This window comes from Alternaria alternata, assembly GCF_001642055.1.
Source record: "Alternaria alternata strain SRC1lrK2f unplaced genomic scaffold CC77scaffold_26, whole genome shotgun sequence".
Classification (NCBI taxonomy): Eukaryota; Fungi; Ascomycota; class Dothideomycetes; order Pleosporales; family Pleosporaceae; genus Alternaria; species Alternaria alternata.
In genome coordinates, this window is record NW_017306215.1 from 206872 (window position 1) to 227839 (window position 20968).

The window sequence follows — 20968 nt, forward strand, 5'->3', positions numbered from 1 at the left end:
ATAATAGGCTTTGCTTCTGATATGTCAATCACTCGATGTGAAGTTGCTGACATGTGCAGCCTCGCCCCGCCTCATGGTTGGGTGCGCCTTCCGTGCCGACAGGTCCACCATCCAGGATTATCAGGCAATCGGGGTACTAACAAAGTTCTAGACTTCATTCGGACACCAACACCAATCCCGGAGGCAACAGACAGCTACCAAGTTTCCCTTCAGCTTTTCCTGTCTCATACAGCCGCGAGTTCATTTCGATGGTAGCGCCTGACACAATGACGTCGTGGCACTCTGCTCCGCGGTGCTCGCTGGTTCAGCAAACGAAGGCCGCCGCGCACTCGAAGGAAGGCGCGATGACGGCCCTCATATATTCACTCGCACTTGATCTGCTGGATGGGAATGTTCAAATACTCATCCAGTCCCCGAACATTATCGTTACATTAATAACACCTAGTAATGCAGCCTACGCACGTCGCGCATAACTAACCGACGCCCTGCGCCACCACCCATATGGATATCCAGAAAGAGCTCATTCAGGTCGACGAACTGAACATCGGGCTCGATCGATCACACATCACTTACCAAGGGCAAATTGAACTACCCGGAAACCACTCCGGAAGTAGCAGTGACGACATACCTCACTCACACGATCTCAACAGAAGTACGGAGGATCATGTTTCGTCAAACACGTCGTCTACTAGCAGGATAGTCAACAAGGTTCGGCAGAAGAGACATAATGCCGGTGTCAAGATTAGAAAGACCCTGCATATCGCAAAGCCAGAAGATGAGGCTGAGGAGCCCGATCCAGATTCGATAGTACTTGTTGATACTACCGAAATAAAGGAATCGAACTCACGCCTTGACCACAAGTCTACAGCATCGGAGAAGCACACACTGAAGGACCTTTTACACAACCCGATCGACACGGTGAAATCTGCAGGATGGTGTCAGGGAAATCAAGAAGTTGCAGCAAACATAGCTGTAAGCGAAATTCCTCATGGCCGGGAGGTGGATTTGGTCAACGTAGCGACTGCTGTGAACCAGGCCAAGACAGGAGCTGAGAAGGCGCAAGCTCAAGAGAATCTTGCTGAGATGCTCAACCAGCGGCAAAGTACTTATGTTCGATGGTCGCTCGATCGACATGTTACCAAGATTAGAATACTACCACGCGACACAGCGGTACTGAAGCCTAGGTCGGACTTTGAAAAAGAGGATACCGCAGGCCGTACCGTTACCGACTGGAGAGCTTATGGCTCGCACTTACTAGACTATTACGCTCATCGGTACGGTGGACAGTATATTGGATTCGGCTCTGATCCACCGACACCCTCCAAGGAAACAATCATGCCAAACATTGAGCGCCTCATTGTTGCGACATCACCGTTCCAGGAGTTCATCATGACCACCCGTCGTGTGTACAGATGGGAGTACCCTGTCGAGACAACGAAGTACCTCGTAATTTACATCGTCCTTTGGTATCTGAGCCTCCTTTTACCAGGTGCTCTGTCAGTAGTATTATATCTGGTCGCAGAACGTCGCTTGCACGGACAGTCTATCGAGGACCTCCGCGAAGATATCAAACACCGCGAAGACGTGGAGAGAACAGCGCTCTCGCTCACCGAGTTCATCGAAAAACAAGGCGATGAGAACTGGGCGCACGATCTCCTCCAAGATCTCGGTCCCTGGCTCATGGTTCAGCTAGCCGATCTAGCAAACTTCTTCGAGAGCGTCCGCAACTTCTACGAATGGAGAAAGCCAACGCGCACACTAGCCGTCCTTGTAGTCCTCGCTACGGGTATTCTTATCACAGTCTTCACGCCTCTCTGGCTGCTCATCAAAGTCTCCACATTCTCCGCTGGTTTCACCTTCTTCTGCCTCTTCCCCATCTCCGTCAACTTCCCAAACTACCGCCTCCTCGTCTCACCTTCAAAACGTCTGTTCTGGAATATTCCAACGCACGCTGAGTGGGCAATTCAGTACATGCAAGCCGAAGGTCTCCGCGTCGTCACTGAGAAGCAGAATGCTAGCGCGAACATGACCACCCTGACGGATACGAATAGTCCTGACGCTGCTGCCTTATCGGAAGGGCAGGACTTTGCCTCGTATTCCTGCCATTACGATGGATCGCCAGGACGTCTCATCATGAACCGTACAGGAGTACGTTTTGTCGCAAAGGGTCCATTGCACCAAGGCCTCTTCTCTCTTCCGTATGATCGGATTGGCTATCTAGAGAAGCAAGACCGACATGTGGAAAAGATGGTCAAAGTGCTCAAGGAGTGCGATAAGGACTTGCGTCTCGTCGATAGAGATGAGCATGAGTGGATACTGCACGAAGTGGAAAAGAGGGATGAGGCGTTTAGTCAGATTGTTGGATTTAGTCGAACAAGTTGGCAGGTGATTTGGTAATCGTAGTTCGTATTTCCCAGATGTCCATCTATCAGACACAAGAGCACACGAATCTCAACATCGAACTGTTCTTACAGGCAAACTCTCTGTTAATTAAGCATTTAAAAAACCATCAAAACTATCCTCAGACCTTTTCCCCAGAAATGCTCCCCTCAGTCCCCGCAATAGTCGTCTCCCCATTCCCCAAAGTCTCCACCAGCCGCCTTGGACCAACATATCCCCTATTCCTAATCCAAACATACCAACCTCCCAATAAGATCGTCACGCCCCCCACAAGCGCACTCGTATAATTCATCGTCGTAGTATCAAACGGCACCGCAAATGGGAAACAGTAGATCGGTATCCATACAACCATGTACCCACACGCTACGCTGGCCACCGTGTAAAACAACGGGTTAGGCATGGTAAAAGGACCTTTGATAACGTGGCGGCGGCGAGTCAAGATGTTGGGCAGAATGAACGCGAGGTACGACATTGACGACAGCACGATGAAGGAGCCGACAAAGGCGGAGAAGGCAGTCGACGAACCAATGTAGATGCAACCCAGGATCGTGTTGATGACACCACACGCCAAGGTCGCGTTGAACGGGTTTTCCCACTTCTTGTCGATTTTGCCGACCCAGCGGGGGAATGGAGTTGCGTCGTCTCGGCCTAGGGTCCATAGCATGCGGCCGGAGGTTATGTAGCAACCGATGTTTGTACAGAATGTTGGGATGAAGATTACGAGTAAGAGGCCAAGGGAGCCGCCGTGGGAGTTTGTAGCTTGGCGGTAGAGTTCGGCGAGGGGGAAGGGCCAAGGGTTTGTGAAGAGGGAGTCGAGGTCGTTTACAGAGTAGAAGATTGTTATGAGGTAGAGGAAGGCGGTTATGAAGCCGACGGTGTATTGGGCGAGGATGGCTTTGGGGATGTTGGTTCGGGGGCGGGGGAGTTCCTCCGCGAGATGGGAGACGCAGTCGCTGTTCGTTTGTAAGCAACTACAACACTGTGCTTCCTTGACGAGAATCTCGACTTACGGCGTCCCCACAGCGAAAGCCCCGTTCAGCATGCCAGCGCAAAACACAAAGCCGTCGCTACTCCAACCTGCCTGATTCTGCCAGTCGCGCCACACAAACTCGTTGCTTGCATATCCCTTGCCGCTTCTGCTAGGCATGATGGCGCATACCATGATGGTGATGAAGACGCCCATTAGGATAAAGAACAGACCAATGTTTGTGAGTTTGGGTAAGGCGCGATTGGCAAACATGACAATGAAGCAGGCGATCCAAGTGATAATGAGGTAGACGATGAAAACGTGCCAGCGTTCGAAGGCATAGCCAGGGTGGAAGAGGCCGTACATGGAGATGACCTGGTTGGCGAGGATGGAGGATATTGACGCAGTTCCGAAGATCCAACCCAGAGCGTTCCACCTGTGCGGTGTTAGTTTTGCCTTTTCTCATACAACTTCCCAAGTCGGTGGCAAGATGCCCGGCAGATGTGGGAGTGATGCTTCGAACCTACCATCCTGCGTAAAAGCCGATGACTTTACCAAACCGCGCTCCTGCTGTCACACTAGCCCAGTGGTAAACACCCGACGACGAAGGGATAGCAGAAGCCATCTCGGCAATACAAGCCGCTATCATGAAGTAACAGCATGCGACAGCAATGAATTCGTAAATGACACCTGCCGGGCCGCCATTGTAGAGCGCGATGACCTAAGCATGATTAGCATGTCGTAGCCTATACATTATGCCAGGAAAGAAAAGGGTACTAACAATAGATCCTCCCAACGCCGCCCAAACATTTCCTGTAGTGATACCAATTGCGCAAATGCTCAACAGGCTGAAATTGCGCTCCAGTTCCTGCTTGTGACCCGAAGCATTCAAGACTTCGCCCACGTCGCCCGTGGCCTGGTCGACTTCCGGTCTTGACTTCTCAGAAGACTTCTTTTCCATATCCATGGTCGGCGATCGATGATGGCAGTGCGCCGGCTACCGCGCTATAGTCGTTTTTGCTCTGCAATTCGTTTTCCAGGAGGGAGGTGGTGGGCAACGAGGATATACAAAAAGCGATAAGAATGTCTTGATGTCAATAGTCGTTGATTTGCCCAGACACGGGAGGACGGAGGCGTAGATTACCAGCCTTATGGGGAAGGAATCAGTGGAGTAGCGTATCGATCGCAGATCAAACGGCCCTGCTTGTCAATCGTACAGCAAATGTCCGCCCAGAGATAAGAGAAGTCAGGAACGGCACGAAGAGAGGACGACGCGGGCAACGCGAGACAGTGTCCAGAATCAACGACAGTGAAGTAGTACAACAATCGAGAAAAACACTTCTTCACTTGCATCGTACTCTTATGACGCCCCATCTGCCATGCAAGACAGCGGCTTCGGACGCCTCTATCTCTGCTGTGTCAACCACAACACTGTCACTTACACGTAAGTATGTATGCTAAGCGACTGACAGCGCTCGGAGATAAAGCAACGCATCTAGCATTGCCGTCCGCTCTACGCCCCGGTCACGCCAGAAAAGCCCCAGCAAGACAGACGGGGCAGCAGGCGCGTCTAAAGAGAGTCGGGCCAACATCCATGGTGTAACGTGCAAGCAGTAGCCAACTCCGCAGGAGAACCGTGGAGACGGGTCAGGGAACACTAATCGTGTTATGTCGTGTGCAGTACTGATAAGGCGCTGAGGCGGAGCTGAGCTGCCCAGGGTGCAAGATAAGTGATCCCGGGTATATGGTGCAGGAACAGGATGCGCATCTGGCCAATAAGAGACAAGACTGGTGGATGTAAGCGGGAGATACGCGAATGCTGATTTGGGGTTGCGGAGACTTTTGGAGTAACACAGTGGCGTAAGGCACGATAAGTGAATTTTTTTTGCATGCGATTCGGAGTATGATCAGAAGACAAATTTGAAATGCTGTCAGGGTGATTTTGAGGGCTTGCGTGATTGTGGTTGAGGTGATGGCTGTTCTCCACACATTTGGGGGTCCTAGGAAGTGGTGTCTACACAGCGGAAGGCGGCCTCCGGAGGCTTTGCCGCTTACGCGCTAGGATGGCATGTCTGCACTATCCCCCACGCGTCTTAATGGCCCTGATCGTTCCTGCCAATTGACAACTTGCGATGCATTGACTCTGGACGTATAAGAGAGGTGCAGAATGAAAGCATGATATGACCAGAAGAGACCGGCGAGATGTACTGGACGAAAAAGAAGGTAAATTGCTGCATCGCTGCAAGATGCACTTTCGAATACTGTACACAAAATAAACGCACCTGCAACTCCAAGTCCGTGTCGCTCTGCCAGAGGATCGATGATTACATACGTTTCGTCCCCATCCACGCGTGAGCGAAGCCAATTCTAGTGACATTTCCACATCCATGTCCATGTCATTCCGCATATGAAAGGAAGAGACGACAGGCTTATGCGCTGCGCATCTCGGTATCGTCAGTACCGTCCACATCGCCGATCTTCCGCTTGCTGGGTGTGGCGCTGCCCTCGTCGTCGCCGTCGTCGCCTTCAGTCCACTCGGTGACTTCCCACTCGACGTGCACGCCGCTCTCAGTGTGTCCACCGCGCTGCTGCTTGAAGCGGCCCAAACGAGTGTTGCGCACAATCTCCTCGAACCAAGGCGCACCGCGAGACTGTGGTTCTGAACGGGCGACGGAGCGCGAGCGGTCAGTCGTCCTTGAGGGACCAGCAACGGACACTTCGTCGTCGCTGCTTTCGCTGCTACTGGGCAGGAAGCCGAGTTCACCCAGCATCTCCTGGTCCTCGTCCAGCAAGCTGCCGACTGTCAGGGAGATGTGATCGGCCTCGTCGCGCGTTCGCTCGTTCCATGATGTGAGCTGAGTACCGCAGTATCCGCAGAATTGACGGCGGCTATTCGGGGTATACGGGGAGGTGAAGCTGCGCTTGATGCTCATAGGGGTTTCGTCGAGGAATTGCGCAAATGTCGCAGAGGTGTACCAGGGCAGAGGTACGCGAAGCCATAGTGTGAGAGGGTTGGCCGAGTGGTGTCCTGTTGTATTGTTGTTAGCGAGAGCCCATGACGTGACCCATCAAAAGGGATAGATGAGCCGCACAGCAAACACGCCGTGTACTTACGCGACGCAGAAGTGTTGTCGTATCGCAGCTCTGCCTGCCCAATCTGCTGCTTCGGCATCTCGATAACATAGCGGTTCCTGCCGCAGGCGCAACTGCCATGTAGCGTCTGGGTCGCCATGCCGGTTGCTGTTTGGTGTGTCGTGTTTCGGTGTAGGCAACGGGCAATCTGCCTCTGGCCGTAGAACGAGGAATCGATGCGTTCAGTGTTTGCGGGGTGGCGATCGTGGAAAGAAATCGAAATTAGATGTCGCCCGTTGCGACTTCCCCAGCTGTCGTGCAACGGCCCGTGCGATTGGTTAAACTCCAGCCTTATGAGATGGTAACCTAGGTTGACCCTTACACGTCACCTTGACAACGCAGACAACCCAGTTTAGAGTGTGCAATACTAGCTTGATAGATTATGAAAACGCGATAAACATCCACGTACTTGCCGCAGAGCATATATGCGCTGTGCTGCGTGGTGCCAAAGGTTACCGCCTGTAAGTTCGGTGATACAGCCTGGCGTCATGGGTGGGGAAGCTCACCACCAAGGAACATTCGAGCACGCTCCAGTGTATTCGCGAAACCAAGACTCCATCCAACCTCAAACTGCTTTCTTCTTCGCTTCTTCTCTCATCATAGCAACCCTTTCGTTGACTCTTTCGATGGCCTCCCTCGCTCCGTCCCAGCACTTCCTCTTCCCCGTGTTGAATACACGATGTATGGACGGACTCCATATACCGCCCATCAGCAGATTGCAAAATCTTCTCTCGCGTAACCAGAAAAGCCAGCCTTTCCACCCATATCCCAGGTACTCGTTAACACCCGTACCGGCAAGATGGTCCATAGCCCTTACCCACTCACTTGCCTCACATTGCCCTGGTGACACGTTGGGAATGCGCTTCGCCGAGTCGGCCAACCACATATGATGCTTGCCAACGGCGAAATTCATGGCAGAAAGCGATGGTAGACTGGATTTGCCCGCCCAGACTTGGGCTACAGCCATAGATGCCATATCTGCTCACCGTCAGCATCTGCTTCGCCTGCACGTTACATCTCAATCCACGTACCAAAAATGGGGAATCCACCAAGTGTTATAGAAACATTGCCCAAGAACGCCAAACTATCCGGCTTTTCCAGTGAAAAGACGTTATGATATAGACGGAAAAGCGACTTTCCATTCGATCCGGGAGCATCAAGCCATTGCTGGGGACGACATGTGGGATCGAAGCGAGGCTCAATCATACTGAAATCTGATGCGTATCCTGTACACCAGATTATAGCGTCGACTTCAAGCCTAGTTCCGTCTTGCAGTTCCACTTCAGTGGCGCCTAGAACGCGTCTTATTCCTGCGACCGAGGAGATGCTACCGTCTTCGAGACAAGGGATTAGGGTATCAGACACTACGGGTACTTTGCCTGCATGTTCGAAGCGCCACTCAGGACGGATCTTGAAACTCTTGTCTTGCATTTTCTTAATAAATTTGTCGAATAGACGTTCGCCGAGATGCGGAAAGTATTTCAGGATCAGGCTTTGGACTGTGAAGAGACGTAGGCTATGCGTATGGTCAATCGGGACGCCTTTGATGCGCCGTGGGAGCTATAGGTTAAGAGTCAGTATCAAAATACTCGCGATTTTAGGCCGTACTATTGAACATACAATGCGAGCTCCATGCCGATGCGCCATATATACCTTGTTTGCCATACCTACGAGTTGCGTAGCTGTGTCCGCCGCACTATTGCTGAAGCCGACGACCATGACTCTTTTGTTCTCATAATCTTTCGGCCGCTTGAACCCTTGGGAGTGTACACTAGACCCAGCAAACCTCTCAATGCCTTCCACAACTGGAAGATTGGCCTTTCCGATCATGCCGCCAATCGCTACGACGACCTTGTCGTAGTACTCTTCATCCCCACCTTGAATATTCAAGACCCATTGCTGCCGCCCCTCGTTGAATGTGATCTGCTCGATGGAAGTGCTGAGTCGCATATACGGTCCTAGCTTGAAGTGTCTTGTATAGTCTATTAGGTATTGTTGTACTTGTGCAGCTGCAGGGTGTGATGGGACATCTTCCGGGAAGGGAAAATCGGTGAAGCAGCCTCTCTCCTTGGATATATTAACCCTAGTTGTCTCCATGACCGAGGTCTGCTCTTTCGCTGAGTACTGCCAAAGACCGCCAACGTATTCATTGCGGTCGAAGCCTGTGGCGTGAAAACCTTCCTCTCTGAGGTTCTTCAGTGCTACGAGGCCGGCCGGTCCTAAAAGTTCAGTCGCTGGTTTTGCCATCTCAAACACAAGGCATCTTACCTAGACCTATCACGGCTACAGTTGTGGCCCTGTCCATGCTGACAGTCGCGCAGATGTGCTGTTGGCGCTCTGTACGTCTGTCGTCACCCGTCCTTTCAGAGGGACACAGTGGTAGTGCTAAACTCAAAGACGTTCGTATTGTTTTGGCTGATGTTAAAATACACCGTGACAAGCTTCACGATCAAAGTGAAATGGCCCGACATGGCGGCTGGTGGGTCTTATGGGCGAATTGTTAGGCGGGCCGCACGGGGCGAAAGAGTAAGCAAACTCTCACGCTGCGCACTTGTGACACCAATACCATTCCAACTCTCAAGTATTCTCTATAGCGCATGATACGCATGTTTCTCCATCAATCTGAATCGGTATGCTTCGCGAAAGCTTGATCTGTTGGAATCGGTTACACCGCCACGGTCAACTAAGAGTTGATGTGGCGTCGGCCCCACTTCACAGCCCACCGATGTAGTGCATCTCACGCATGTGCTGCGGCCTTCCCCCTACTAACGCGTCATCTTTGACAAGCTCTTCTGCTTGACTGGACGCCTGTTAGCCCTGGAAATAACGCGTGGTTCTGAGCTTAAAGTTGCGATTGGACATCTCGCATAAGGCAACAGCTTTCCGTTCAGCTCTACGCGGCTAGCAGAGTATCGACAAGACATATGAGCAAGCCTCTAGTTCTTCTCTACACATCAAGAAGACTGCTATAGAGTTTCAAACTTTCAACCATTCATCCCTATACTGGACTAAATCTGACTCCCTATACCTTCCCGACCATGGCTGGCCCACCATCATACCCCGCCAATGGCGATTTCAACTCCAGACCACCACCCCCATCGGCACAATCACGGCCTAACGTCGCTTCCACCCCAAGTGCAATGTCAGTCGCTGACTCTTCTGATAACGACTTTGAGCCAACCCCCATCCATAGCCCCGGAGGTCCACATTACGAAGATTTGCCACCATCATACGACGAAGCGCAAGACCAGGCCGTTCACGATACACGCAACGGCATAGCGCCCGTAGACCCAAGCCAGATCGAAGCCCACCGCATCACTTCCAACGAAGGTCCTAATGAGCCCGAAGTATGGGAGTATCGAGTAAGAGGTGAACCAGATCCTGCGAACGAGCGGGAACAAGCGCCAGACTATGCAAATCATACGAGCGACAAAGCTACCAGTGTACCTGTGCAGCATGTCAGCACCAGTGAGAGCATTACAGTTGGACGAGTGCACAGCGAGTTTGATTCCAAGTCTAGTGCGTCCAGTTTACTTGACCAAGCCCTGAAATTCGTGCATCGAGAGCCAGATGCCGCAGCGCAGTATGCACCGCATTTGAACCGTCTCATCGCGATACCTGAACTTGCCGGACCAGCACGGCGTGCAGACGAAATCTCAACGTTCCTAGTCGCCTACGCCGAAGTGTTGAATCATCATTCGATCAAACCTGATGAATTCGCCGATTTTCTTTACGGTCTACAAGTCCTATGTACTATCACGAAGACAACAGCCAGAGACTTGTTGGACATGCCAGCGCATGGATACACTTCTTCAACTACGGTGGACGATTACATTCGAGGCGCGAACGAAGCGTTCTTTGCGCCAAGAGGTCTCATTGTGTCGTTCCGCAGCGAGACTGCGCTTCTCGAACAATTGCCCATTCCCATGGGGCACAAAAGTACTGTCCTAATCAAATTGGCGGACAGAACTGTAACAGCTGAATGGAGGGCACAGCAATTATATCCCTGGATTGAAGCGCTCGACGTCGAGAATGTCCCGGCGCCGAGTGAGAGGGTACGAAAGTTGTATGAGTTGAGTGAGCGGTTCGAAGGTTGGAAAGTTCCTGCACAGAGTTCTTCTGGTACTGGTCGTCACATGTCGGGACAGAACAGGGATTTGGGACATGAAGACCCGCCTCATTCCGTTCCTGAATCTGGAACTCGCCATCCTCGAGGGCAACGTGGGGGCGATTGTTCGCCCTTTGGTATGCCAGGCCGAGGACCATTCGGAGCTCCAGGCAACGGGCCTTTTGGCAGACGAGGTATGCCCTCTCGCGGTCGTGGTCGCGGAAGCGAATGGCGTGGAAACGAGTGGGCAGAAGTGGGAAAAGAGTTGGGCAAGATTGGTGAACAATTCGGCAAACGCATGGGTGATTGGGGTGTAGAGTTTGGAAAACGCGCCAATGCTTTTGGGCTTGATGTGGGCAAAATGGCGAGTGGAAGTGGGAGCGGTAATGGCTCCCAAGTTAAAGGCACAACATCGGGTCAACAGTATCAACAAGCACAAAACGATGACCTCCCGCCTGCCTACCACGCTCCAGCAGGTCAAGAGTCGGGCGTGCTGTATGGAGACGAGAAGAGCAAGGTCAATACTCCAGGATACTCTGTCTCGACGACCATAGACGACAAGGGTAAGGGAAAAGCCAAGGAAAAGGACCTGTACAGCGACGATGATGACGATACATCATCCATGTCATCAGACAGTTCGATCTCTTCCGACTCAGACTCAGATTCTGATTCCGACGACGACGAAGACTTCTCTGGCGTGGACAAGGATCTAGCACGTGCGCGCAAACTCTCCATCCGCGATGCTCGCCACCACCTCAAGGAACGCTCTCGTACCTTGAAGAAACAACACCGTCAGAAGAAACGTGTGTTGAAAGCTAAGCACACTCTGAACAAAGAGGACAACACGGGAAAGGGCAAAGCCAAAGCCAAATCCAAATCCAAGCTAAAGAAAGATCCAGAATGGATAGAAGCCAAGAAGGAGTATAAAGCACAGAGGAAAGTGTTGAGAAAAGAGCGTTTGACTGCGAAGAAGGAGTGGCGTGAGGCAAGAGAGGAGGTCAGGAGGGAGAGGAGAAGTGCTAGGAAGGAGGCCAGAGGTAATGGCAAGGGTAGAGGATTTATTCCGGAGGAAGTAAACCCTGAGATGGTATGGCTTGTGATCGAGAATTTGGCGCCGTGAGTGTTTGCAGGGGATCTTGGATGCCTTCTTATGATAGTGGCACTGAGAGATGCATTGACCAGAATGGTCATGTCGAGAAAAGGCATCCTAGCACTAATGACATTGTCGAGTCATGACCTGAGCATAGCATGAGTCATTAACCGAATTGCAAACATGGCAAGTCACTGTCCTACTCATGCCTTCAAACCACAAGAGTTAACCACGCTCATATTGGCTTCACGAATTTGACAGTGCATTCGGAAAGATGTCGCCTAGAACATATATCGTTGGCGATGGCGCCGCGAAATTGCGTTCTGAGCGTTGAACAGCTTTGTGCGCTCACATCCGCCTCCTTCCCCGCAACCCCGCCATAAGCGTACAGGAAATCGTCTTCCTTCGTTGAAGATTATCCGCAAGTAGCCCTCGATACATGACATGGAGGTCGCACTACTTGGTTTCAGAGCCGTCATTGGGTAAGTCCAGGGTAACGGCCCTGCTACCTAGGTACCTTTTTGACGGCTTGCCTTATCTCGGAAGAGCGTATCTGAACGACCTGGTATATAGCTTCGAGACCTTCCGTCATAAGAAAAATTAATAATTCCTTGAGTTGTACGAGTTTTACATGGCGCCGAATCCTAAAAGAGTGAAAATGTCTCCCTCTACTGATCGCAAACGCGCTGTGCGCATCGCAGGATGCTCTGGTGGCTTCACGGACCGTTCTCTTGCTATCACACGTATGGCTGGCGACCCAGAAGTTGATGTCGTAATGGGTAGGATTTCCTGACAAGCGGATATGTATGATCTTAAACTGACTGAACCAGGCGACTGGCTATCCGAAATGACCATGACTGTACACGGTAGTGGAAAAGTAAAGCAAAAGTCTACGAAGAGCAACAATGGCACTATGAGTCTGGAGGAGCGTAAGAAGAGCGCCATGTACGCTGACACATTTATTCAATGCTTTGAACCGGCAGTACCAAACCTAGTCAAGAACAAGACGAAGCTTGCCGTGAATGCCGGCGCTTCAGACACTGAACTTCTCGCTGAGGTTGTAGTGGATATACTGGAGAAGCAGGGCGCTAGTCATCTCAAAGTAGCATGGATCGAAGGCGATGATGTGACGGGACAGGTCAATAGTCTGATCAAGAAGGGGGAGAAGTTTGAAAGTCTGATGCATGGCAAGAAGCTCGAGGAGTGGGGGATGGAACCGGTGTGCGCTCAGGCGTATCTGGGTGGTCTTTGCATAGCAGAAGCTTTCAGACAAGGCGCCGATATAGTGCTCGCCGGAAGAGTTGCGGATGCTGCGCCAGTCATCGGTGCTGCGGCGTGAGTTGCCTTACTACCGTCACCAGTGACTCAGCTGACATGATCAGGTGGTGGCATGACTGGAAGAACGACCAGTTTGATGAACTTGCTGGAGCGCTCATCGCTGGCCATCTAGTTGAGTGCTCAGCCTACGTCACAGGAGGATACTACTCGATGTTCAAAGATCTCATGAAGACAGGCAAGCACATCAACATGGGCTTCCCTATCGCAGAAGTAGAGTATGACGGCAGCTTCAACATTGCGAAAGAGAAGGATACTGGAGGTAGGCGTTGATTTTCCAGCTCGTGACTTTATGCGGCTGACACGTCCAGGTTGCGTCACTGTCGGCACATGCACTTCGCAGCTGCTGTATGAGATACAAGGACCATTGTACTACAACTGTGATGTCACAGCTGATATCACGGACGTCAAGATGGAGCAAGTAGGCGAGGACCTAGTACGTGTTACGGGGGTGAAAGGTTTTCCCCCACCACCTACGACTAAGGTTGGTATCACTGCCCCAGCCGGCTGGCAATGCGAGTGGCATATGTTTGTGTGTGGTCTCGATATAGAGGAGAAGTGCAAGATCACCGAAGATCAGATTCGATACGGTAGGCGCATTCACATCATTATCACATCATCAAACTAACGATGATCAGCCATGGGAGACAACGTCAACCGCTTCAAAACGCTCAGATTCCATCAAAATGGTTCATCACCAATCGATGCACACAACCAGGACGTAGCAACGGTCGACTTCCGGATCTTTGCTCAAACCTCTGATCCCGAGTTGGTACGGCCAGACGTCCCCAACGGATTCAATCGCTGGTGTCTTGAAGTCTTCCTCCAATCAGCTCCTGGTCTGTCGCTTTCCAACGACCTGCGGCAGATTGCGCCGAAACCATACTACGATTACTGGGTCTCACTTCTCCCTCAAGACCAACTGCCCTTGCGCGTACATACCATGTACGGCGACAGAACAGTCACCAATCTCAGTCCACCTAAGATCACGAAAGAACATCCGCGCCAGCAGGCCTCGTATGAGACCTCGTCACCAGTTGATCTTTCGTCGTTCGGTGAAACGGTTCGCGCACCGCTGGGTTACATCGTCGCTGGCCGGTCTGGTGACAAGGCATCAGACTGCAACTGCGGCTTTTTCGTCCGCCACGACGATGAGTGGGATTGGCTGCGTTCTTTCATGACGATCGAGCGTGTCAAAGAGCTTCTTGGGAAGCATGAGTATAGCGGCAAGCCGATTGATCGCTTTGAGATTGCAGGGATTCGATCAGTGCACTTTTTGCTGCATGACCACTTGAGGGATGGGGGTTATAATACGTGTTCTTCGTATGATACTTTGGGAAAGAGTAAGTGGCGTATGAGATTATTGAAGCGATTGTGGCTGACGAATGTATAGATGCTATGGAGTATATGCGTGCGAAGACTGTGGATCTGCCGAAGAAGTTCTTGGATCGTGGCCGTATCTAATCACATAGCCATAGAAAGTGAAGACTTTCAGTTGCTTGCGAGTAACGCAATCACCTTACCGAGATCTGAGCCTTTTGACTCGAATTACCTAGCTGTGGTGATGGGGTGTACGTGAGTGTCCCTAAGTGCTTCTCATGTGACGTTTGATTTTATGTCTCTCCTAACACGAAGCCTCACTGTCAGCTCATTGTTTTTCATGTATCTGAGAAGCGCCACTTCATATTGATGCAGTGAAGGTGAGTGCGGTCCGTGTTTTAGTGCAACAGTCATTGCTCTTTCCTTTCTCAATCATAAGGGTCCAAGCTTAAGCTTTTCCATATCACTACGACTTTCTGGACACTGCCACTCACCTCTCTGTGACCCGTTATCGTCATCTTGTAAACGATTCCCACGATACATTGCGCTCACACGTGCATGCAGTAAAGCTTACGGCCACTAGGTGAGTCTATTTCTATCGTTCAAGCTATCGTATCTTTACATTTCTTAAACAGCTCCAGTGGTAATCATTGTCATTTGGCGAGTCACCCGGAAACCGAACTTTTACATCTCACCGCAGCCATGCACTTTCCGATCCGAAAACCTGTGCGTGGCCGGATCGCACGAGTGTACTCTCGGTCCGACGACCCGGGTACAGCTTCATTACTCGGTATCCCGCCGGAACTTCGCAACCAGGTCTATGAGTATTTACTCGTAGATTGTCGATCCATCACTATCGAGGCGAGAATCGACTACGGTGACAAAATGAACTACAGTGGCAAAATCAACCACAGTAGCAAAATCAACTACAGTGACAACGCTGTAAGCAGGGTTAGCAACTTCACGGGAAGCTCTGCCATCATTCATACCTGCCGTCAGATCTACCATGAGGCACTGGGTATTCTTTACGGCCGAAACGTCTTTCGATTCCAGTACAGCCTACAACAGAGAGATCGATACAAACATCATACCATCAGTCCTGTCAAGACGTGCATAGGATGGATCAAAGACATCGGGTCCTGTCTTTCAGGATTACGTACTGTTACCATCGACATAGGTGTACCCGAATTACAAGACGACCATCTTAACTTTGAAATCGATGTCTACGAAGCACTCTATGAAAAGATGGCAATTCTGCGATTACTCGACATCATCTGGAATGACTTCGCAAGCAATATATCAATCAGATTCGAGCACACATGGGAATCCAGGTGGTACGTTCCATGTCCAGATACTCAATCGCCGAAAACAATAGACGCCAAGTGCGAGGGGATCACTAACATTTTGCATGAGCTGGGAAACAAGGATTGTTTAGGTCTGAAGGGAACACGTCGCTTGCTTCAACAGGTCTATGTGGACCCCGACGGCCTCCAAGGTACCATTAGATATCGGAAGACCGGTTCTGGAGCCAACGTCTGCCGCGAGTTCCAGTTGTTGGAAGACATCAAGACATACGAACTCGCCCCTCTGCCAAGTCCATTGAGTCTGCTCGACCTACCTGCCGAGATCATCATTGATATCGCTGAACTTGCATTTGCCAACCACGAAGCCACTTACAACTTCGATACTGGAATCACGCATGGACATGAGTTCGGCTTGCTCAACGTCAATAAACGGCTTCGCGGCATGATCCGTCCATGCTTCCTTTCTAAAGCTCGTTTCACCCTTATCCTAGGTTCTGATACTTCGCAGCCTACAAAGACAATGTATGGAGTACTTGAGCGTCGCATCGCAGAATCTTCCGGAGATTGCTGGATTTACAATCCTATGAGATACTGTACTCCGATTGAGGCGGCTCAAGATCATGGGAATGAGCCGACCATCATTCTGCAGTTCCCGACTGCCAACCACATCCAGATCAACGCATGGGATCTCCTGTGTACCACTGCAATCTTCCCGCCCGGTACTACAATCATAGTTCGCGTACGCGATTGTAGTGACAATGTCCATGTCACGACACTAGGTGAGATTCGGAGCTATGCTCTAGTATTCTTGGAGGATCTCATGGACAAAACAGCCCCAGAGTCCTATTGGAGCACAGTCGAATTTTGGCTCGATGAGCAGTGCCTTCCTGTGAGAGCCACCATCCAGGGAGAGCACCAGGGATCGGAGCATGCTTGTGGGGACGTGGTAGATGTCTCGAATATGATGGATGTTACCGCTTTGCACAACGCAGTCGAGGCAAGAGTGTGGGGACCATACGGGACGTTGGATGGGTTCAGAAGCATCACTCAACCGACAAGCTGGGGTCATGAGACGTTTGATGACCTTGTTAAGTGTCTTCGATCCCTTTGCCTTTGACCGCACGATCATCGGTGAGGAGGCTTTGATGCATTCACCCTGTACTCGGGATGAAGGTTTTGTACGCACGGGAACACCAAGACTTGCTGTACCTTAAGTGCTGCAGTCCTCCAATCAACGTGATAGTTAAAACATAATGGATATATCTTACACCGATTAGACCAAAAAGCCCGCGGAGCATCATTTCCATGCACGGCCTCATCTTATTTCCTTTTGCCCTACAATATCCGTGACTAGGCAATAAAGAGTACGCGTCTGCCTGGGCATACCCACACAGTGTATACCTCACATTAATCTAAACGAGGCAGACAAGAAAGCGCCACCAGAAAAAACAAAGGAAAGCCTTCGGTAATCAACCTCATTTCCTATTAGCCCCCAAACTTACCCACGTCGGAGTACTAAGCAGCGAACTAACTTCTCACCTAGTTTAGACCTAAGCACTAACGGGAGCGAAGATCGACAGCTAGAAGGTCTCATGCGGAAAACGAAAAAGCCCTCGCCAAACGCTTCTGCTCCTTCGTCCATGTCAGATGCACATGCAGCATGGCAGGAAAGCGCGGCTAATTTGTACCGATTTGCTACTCGCGTAGCCATCACGTTCGGGAGCAGGCGGGGTATGTAGGTATGGGAAGTTACATATATACGGTAGGCAGGTGTTGCGCTTTACGAGCTTCCTAGTTCAAACAGGCTTTGAGATGACGGGCTTTATAGGCGTGGAGACGGGCGTCCCAGGAATGCCGGCGCTACTCCACATAGTGGAAGAAGCGGACTCACAAAGGTCGTTTGGCGTGCGAAAGGAGAAAAGAAAAAAACGTGACTGCCATGTTACACAACGATTTGAAACCTACCGGTGAGCGCCACGCATCGGCATTTAACTTACTCCAATTTACCACGGAAGTTACTCCAAATTCCTCCGCGGAGCAAGCTAGTTACCTTGGAGAGATGGCTACGCGTGTCATGGGAGATTGCGACATTGTGGCATCGCACGATGCGATGCGAACACGGCCTGGGAATTTCGGCCGGAGATACGAGGGAATGGAGATCATCTGTATACGTACCGTACTTACCGATGTATACCCATTGCTCCGAAAAGACCGACCTCGGGTAGCGCGTAACGCGTATCTTACCTAGCTGTTCGGTCGTTTGTTCGTTCGTACGAGTCGCGTCGTTTTCCGTGCATAACTACCGTGATCGCGTCATCTCGTCTTGCCCTGCGCGAATGGACTCCACTTTGACGATCCAGAGGACCCTCTTCACGATAGCGATCTCCAACCTCCAGTCTTGCCCGTATTGTACTAAGCCACTAGATCTTAGCAAGACCCCTCTCACACTCCACCGCACTAACCTCCTTACCAAGCTTTCCGGGCTTCTGACTAGCAGCGACTTAATGCTACTAGATCCGGAGTTCTGTCCCCTGATCCAATCATTAGCATTGGACCCTTTCCGATCATAAGTGGAGGTAAAGTGTATATGTGAGAGTGTCGTTGTAATAACAGCGATGGTTCAGGAAAGTTGAGAAGATTCTTGGTGTAGAATATTTTGCTGGTGTTTGAAAGCACTGTTCCTGCGATCCGCTTCCCATCGAGATGACGGAAGAAGTAGAGAGGAACTCTTATGGCCCCAGCGTTGCTCATCATTTTGGAGGGAGTTGTGTGTTGAAGGCCTCGGGGTGAGGTGGAAATGGTAGACTTACGAGAGGACGTCATGACAGCGGTGCCAAGTCGGAACGGCGTGGCCTGGCCGCGGTTTCTCTCCCGTTGAGGAAATTGTTCCAGAACGACGAGTACGGTGTGCTTTTAGACTTCAGGGAAAAGCGTAGTGTGGTAGTAGGAACTAGTGCGGGAAACCTTACGGTTCCTGCGAGGCGTCCGGTACGCGAACCGAAGGTCAAATTGCATCGAATCAAAGCCCACCGAATCAGATGTACCTTCTTCAGCCAGCCAGGCAACAGCCGGCAACTGATTCGATGCCAAAGGTGCGCCCTTGCTTGTCGCCTCGCTTCCCCGAGTAAGAGCTGATGTCCAATTTGAGTAATCCATCGTTTGTTTGCTGGGAAAGGAATCCGAACGGTTGGTCACATCCACGCCACCAACACGTCGAAGGACCAGACAAACGGTGTTGCCGACTACCCTGCCGCCTACAGACTTGGGCCGGCAGATGGGCGGCTAGTGCGCGAGTCCAAAACATGTCGTGAATCCAGGCGAAAAGTTTGACTCGATCATGACATGGAGATCAGCAACATGGCAAACCTTGACATTTCCACCATCCATGATTTTTGCTAGCACCGGAGCGCGTGGAGTATCGAGCAAGAGTCAGTCGGCGACTTGTTGGTTGGCAGCGGGCGAAGATTTTCCGAGAGAGTGGTAAAAAACGAGACGGCGTAGTGACAGGCGGAAATAGTGGCGCAGACGGGCTCGCTCTCATGTAAGATGCTGCGGCGGCCGAACCTCGCTATCGGTAACGAAGGCAGCGGGTGGGTGGGAGTGATGCATCATGGGCTCGGCTGGGACCTACGAGGGCGAATAGAGTTTGGTGTGGCTCGCCAGTCACATTGGCGGTGTATAATGGTCGGATTATGGTACGGATTGTGGTAGCAGGTGCATAATGGCGGTCGCGTCGCGCGAAAGGGACAAGGAGATGGACGATGCAGAAAGGTGGATGGGAGAAAGAGGCGGACTGCAAAGGCGTTCTCACCACGTGCGGCGCTCGGTGTCTCGGTTGCGGGGATGAGATGGATGGTTCTCGGAGGAAGCGGTGTTGGATCTGGCCATGGGAATTGGACGAATTGGCGGTCAGAACAGCAGCTTCAGTCCGTGGGGATGGTCTGCCGATGTCGACCGGCGGCCACGAGCTGTCAAGGCGTTGCCGGACATGTCAGAACAGGTGCGGCGATCGCTGGCAAAGGTGTGCGCATTATAGGCTGAGAGATGCACCGAGAAAGGACCGTGGTTATCAAAGTGGTGACATGGCGCCCCATCCGTACCCTATATGTCGTTAGCAAGTCGTGCGAGCGTGCGCGAGCGTGACGCGTTGTTTGGTGCCCATCAAAATTGCGATGCGTCGTCGGTAATAGTAGTCGTGGGCGAACGCAACCACCAAAGTGCGGAACCAAGGAAGCAACAAGGGCGGAATGAGACGTGCCGTGGACAATGCACCATGTAGCCTGTCCTGTACGAGCGACGACTCCCGTCCTGCTTCCTGTCTGTCCGACGTTCCTTCTTTCGTTGGGGGTGCGCGCGCGGAAGGAAGGTACGCGGGATACGGGAGAAGCCTCGGCCGGCCCAAAGCGCCGGAACCACAAAACACCTCTCTCCTTCTCGCCCCAGTCCCTCCACCCCGCATATCTGCACCTCGACAAACTTGCTCCTCTTTTCTGTACGTCGTACGAGTCAGAAGGTTTTATTTTTCTGCAACATGTGCAAAGGTGGAATACGCATCGTCCTTGCTGCAGTCTCTACTATATGCAATACTATATCGTGCATGTCCCGCTGGCGGAATGTTATCCATGCTGCTGCCATGCCATTGCCGCAGCTCGCTTGCTATAATTGCTACAGGATGGATCGGTCCGGCACCCTGGGCCAGCGAACAAGGCAACGATGCAACACTGAAACATTACGCGCCCACCCTCCTGCTTGCTAGAAGCGCCGTCTGGGTCTGCACCGTTACAGATCTTCGTCATGTGATCCTGGACAAGAGCCCACTGTGCCGGAACGGCGACGCGTGGCATGAGCGTATATAGCACAGCCGCCAATGTTACCATCACCATGCACGTTACAGCCAGTTTTTGTTGATAGATTGCATTGCCACCTGTGCAACGTCATGTTCCGTCATGTCGTTTCCAAGAGAGTAGATAGTTCCGAGAGTTTGTTACCGACGAGTCGCGATAAAGTTTACGAGCAAGTGGGGGTATATTCCAGCTATTATATACTGCTCGTGCTATCTCCAAAAGGGGACTCCAAGGGTCCTGATCGCTGCTCCGCTAAAAACAACAAGACGCTCGTGAGAAAAGAGCCAAAAGGCCGCATGCAATCCACCATCACCCGCATTGTGTGCTCTGCACTGATGCCGAATGTGACATGCACTGATGCCGAACGTGACTGCATTGATGCCGAATGCGACGTGCACAACCATGCTGACGCGCTCAGACCACCGTGCTTTGGTGACAAGACAGATGGTGAAGAAATCGTTTTGTCGC

At 51.5% G+C, this 20968-nt stretch overlaps 7 protein-coding genes across 7 annotated transcripts; 4 read left to right on the plus strand and 3 right to left on the minus strand.

Annotated features, from left to right (window-relative positions):
- The first annotated feature begins 1 nt into the window (after position 1).
- CC77DRAFT_459118 (hypothetical protein) lies at positions 2 to 2459 on the plus strand. Its single transcript, XM_018531776.1, has one exon. It carries the CDS (start codon positions 502 to 504, stop codon positions 2395 to 2397), a length of 1896 nt encoding a protein of 631 aa, XP_018380726.1. The 5' UTR covers positions 2 to 501; the 3' UTR covers positions 2398 to 2459.
- On the minus strand, positions 2460 to 4683 carry CC77DRAFT_459172 (amino acid transporter). The gene is made up of 4 exons (XM_018531777.1): positions 4149 to 4683; positions 3895 to 4088; positions 3411 to 3803; positions 2460 to 3353 (listed from the first exon to the last, which is right to left on the minus strand). Exons 1-4 carry the CDS (start codon positions 4332 to 4334, stop codon positions 2522 to 2524), a joined length of 1605 nt encoding a protein of 534 aa, XP_018380727.1. The 5' UTR covers positions 4335 to 4683; the 3' UTR covers positions 2460 to 2521.
- A 1113-nt stretch (positions 4684 to 5796) lies between these two features.
- Positions 5797 to 6599, minus strand: CC77DRAFT_947073 (hypothetical protein; the record flags this gene model as incomplete). Its single annotated transcript, XM_018535119.1, has 2 exons — positions 5797 to 6395; positions 6482 to 6599. The coding sequence occupies 2 exons, from the start codon at positions 6597 to 6599 to the stop codon at positions 5797 to 5799; spliced, it is 717 nt and encodes a 238-aa protein (XP_018380728.1).
- Positions 6600 to 7064: 465 nt separating this feature from the next.
- Positions 7065 to 8804, minus strand: CC77DRAFT_1013254 (FAD/NAD(P)-binding domain-containing protein; the record flags this gene model as incomplete). Its single annotated transcript, XM_018523822.1, has 4 exons — positions 7065 to 7477; positions 7531 to 8059; positions 8120 to 8718; positions 8768 to 8804. The coding sequence occupies 4 exons, from the start codon at positions 8802 to 8804 to the stop codon at positions 7065 to 7067; spliced, it is 1578 nt and encodes a 525-aa protein (XP_018380729.1).
- A 733-nt stretch (positions 8805 to 9537) lies between these two features.
- On the plus strand, positions 9538 to 10920 carry CC77DRAFT_922289 (hypothetical protein; the record flags this gene model as incomplete). The annotated part of the gene is made up of 1 exon (XM_018533733.1): positions 9538 to 10920. A coding segment is annotated over one exon (1383 nt), but the record flags the coding sequence as incomplete, so codon positions are not given.
- Positions 10921 to 12355: 1435 nt separating this feature from the next.
- Positions 12356 to 14496, plus strand: CC77DRAFT_946882 (DUF1446-domain-containing protein; the record flags this gene model as incomplete). Its single annotated transcript, XM_018535110.1, has 6 exons — positions 12356 to 12476; positions 12528 to 13032; positions 13080 to 13294; positions 13344 to 13622; positions 13671 to 14375; positions 14426 to 14496. The coding sequence occupies 6 exons, from the start codon at positions 12356 to 12358 to the stop codon at positions 14494 to 14496; spliced, it is 1896 nt and encodes a 631-aa protein (XP_018380731.1).
- Positions 14497 to 15054: 558 nt separating this feature from the next.
- Positions 15055 to 16773, plus strand: CC77DRAFT_1066202 (hypothetical protein; the record flags this gene model as incomplete). Its single annotated transcript, XM_018528883.1, has 1 exon — positions 15055 to 16773. One exon carries the CDS (start codon positions 15055 to 15057, stop codon positions 16771 to 16773), a length of 1719 nt encoding a protein of 572 aa, XP_018380732.1.
- Positions 16774 to 20968: the final 4195 nt, after the last annotated feature.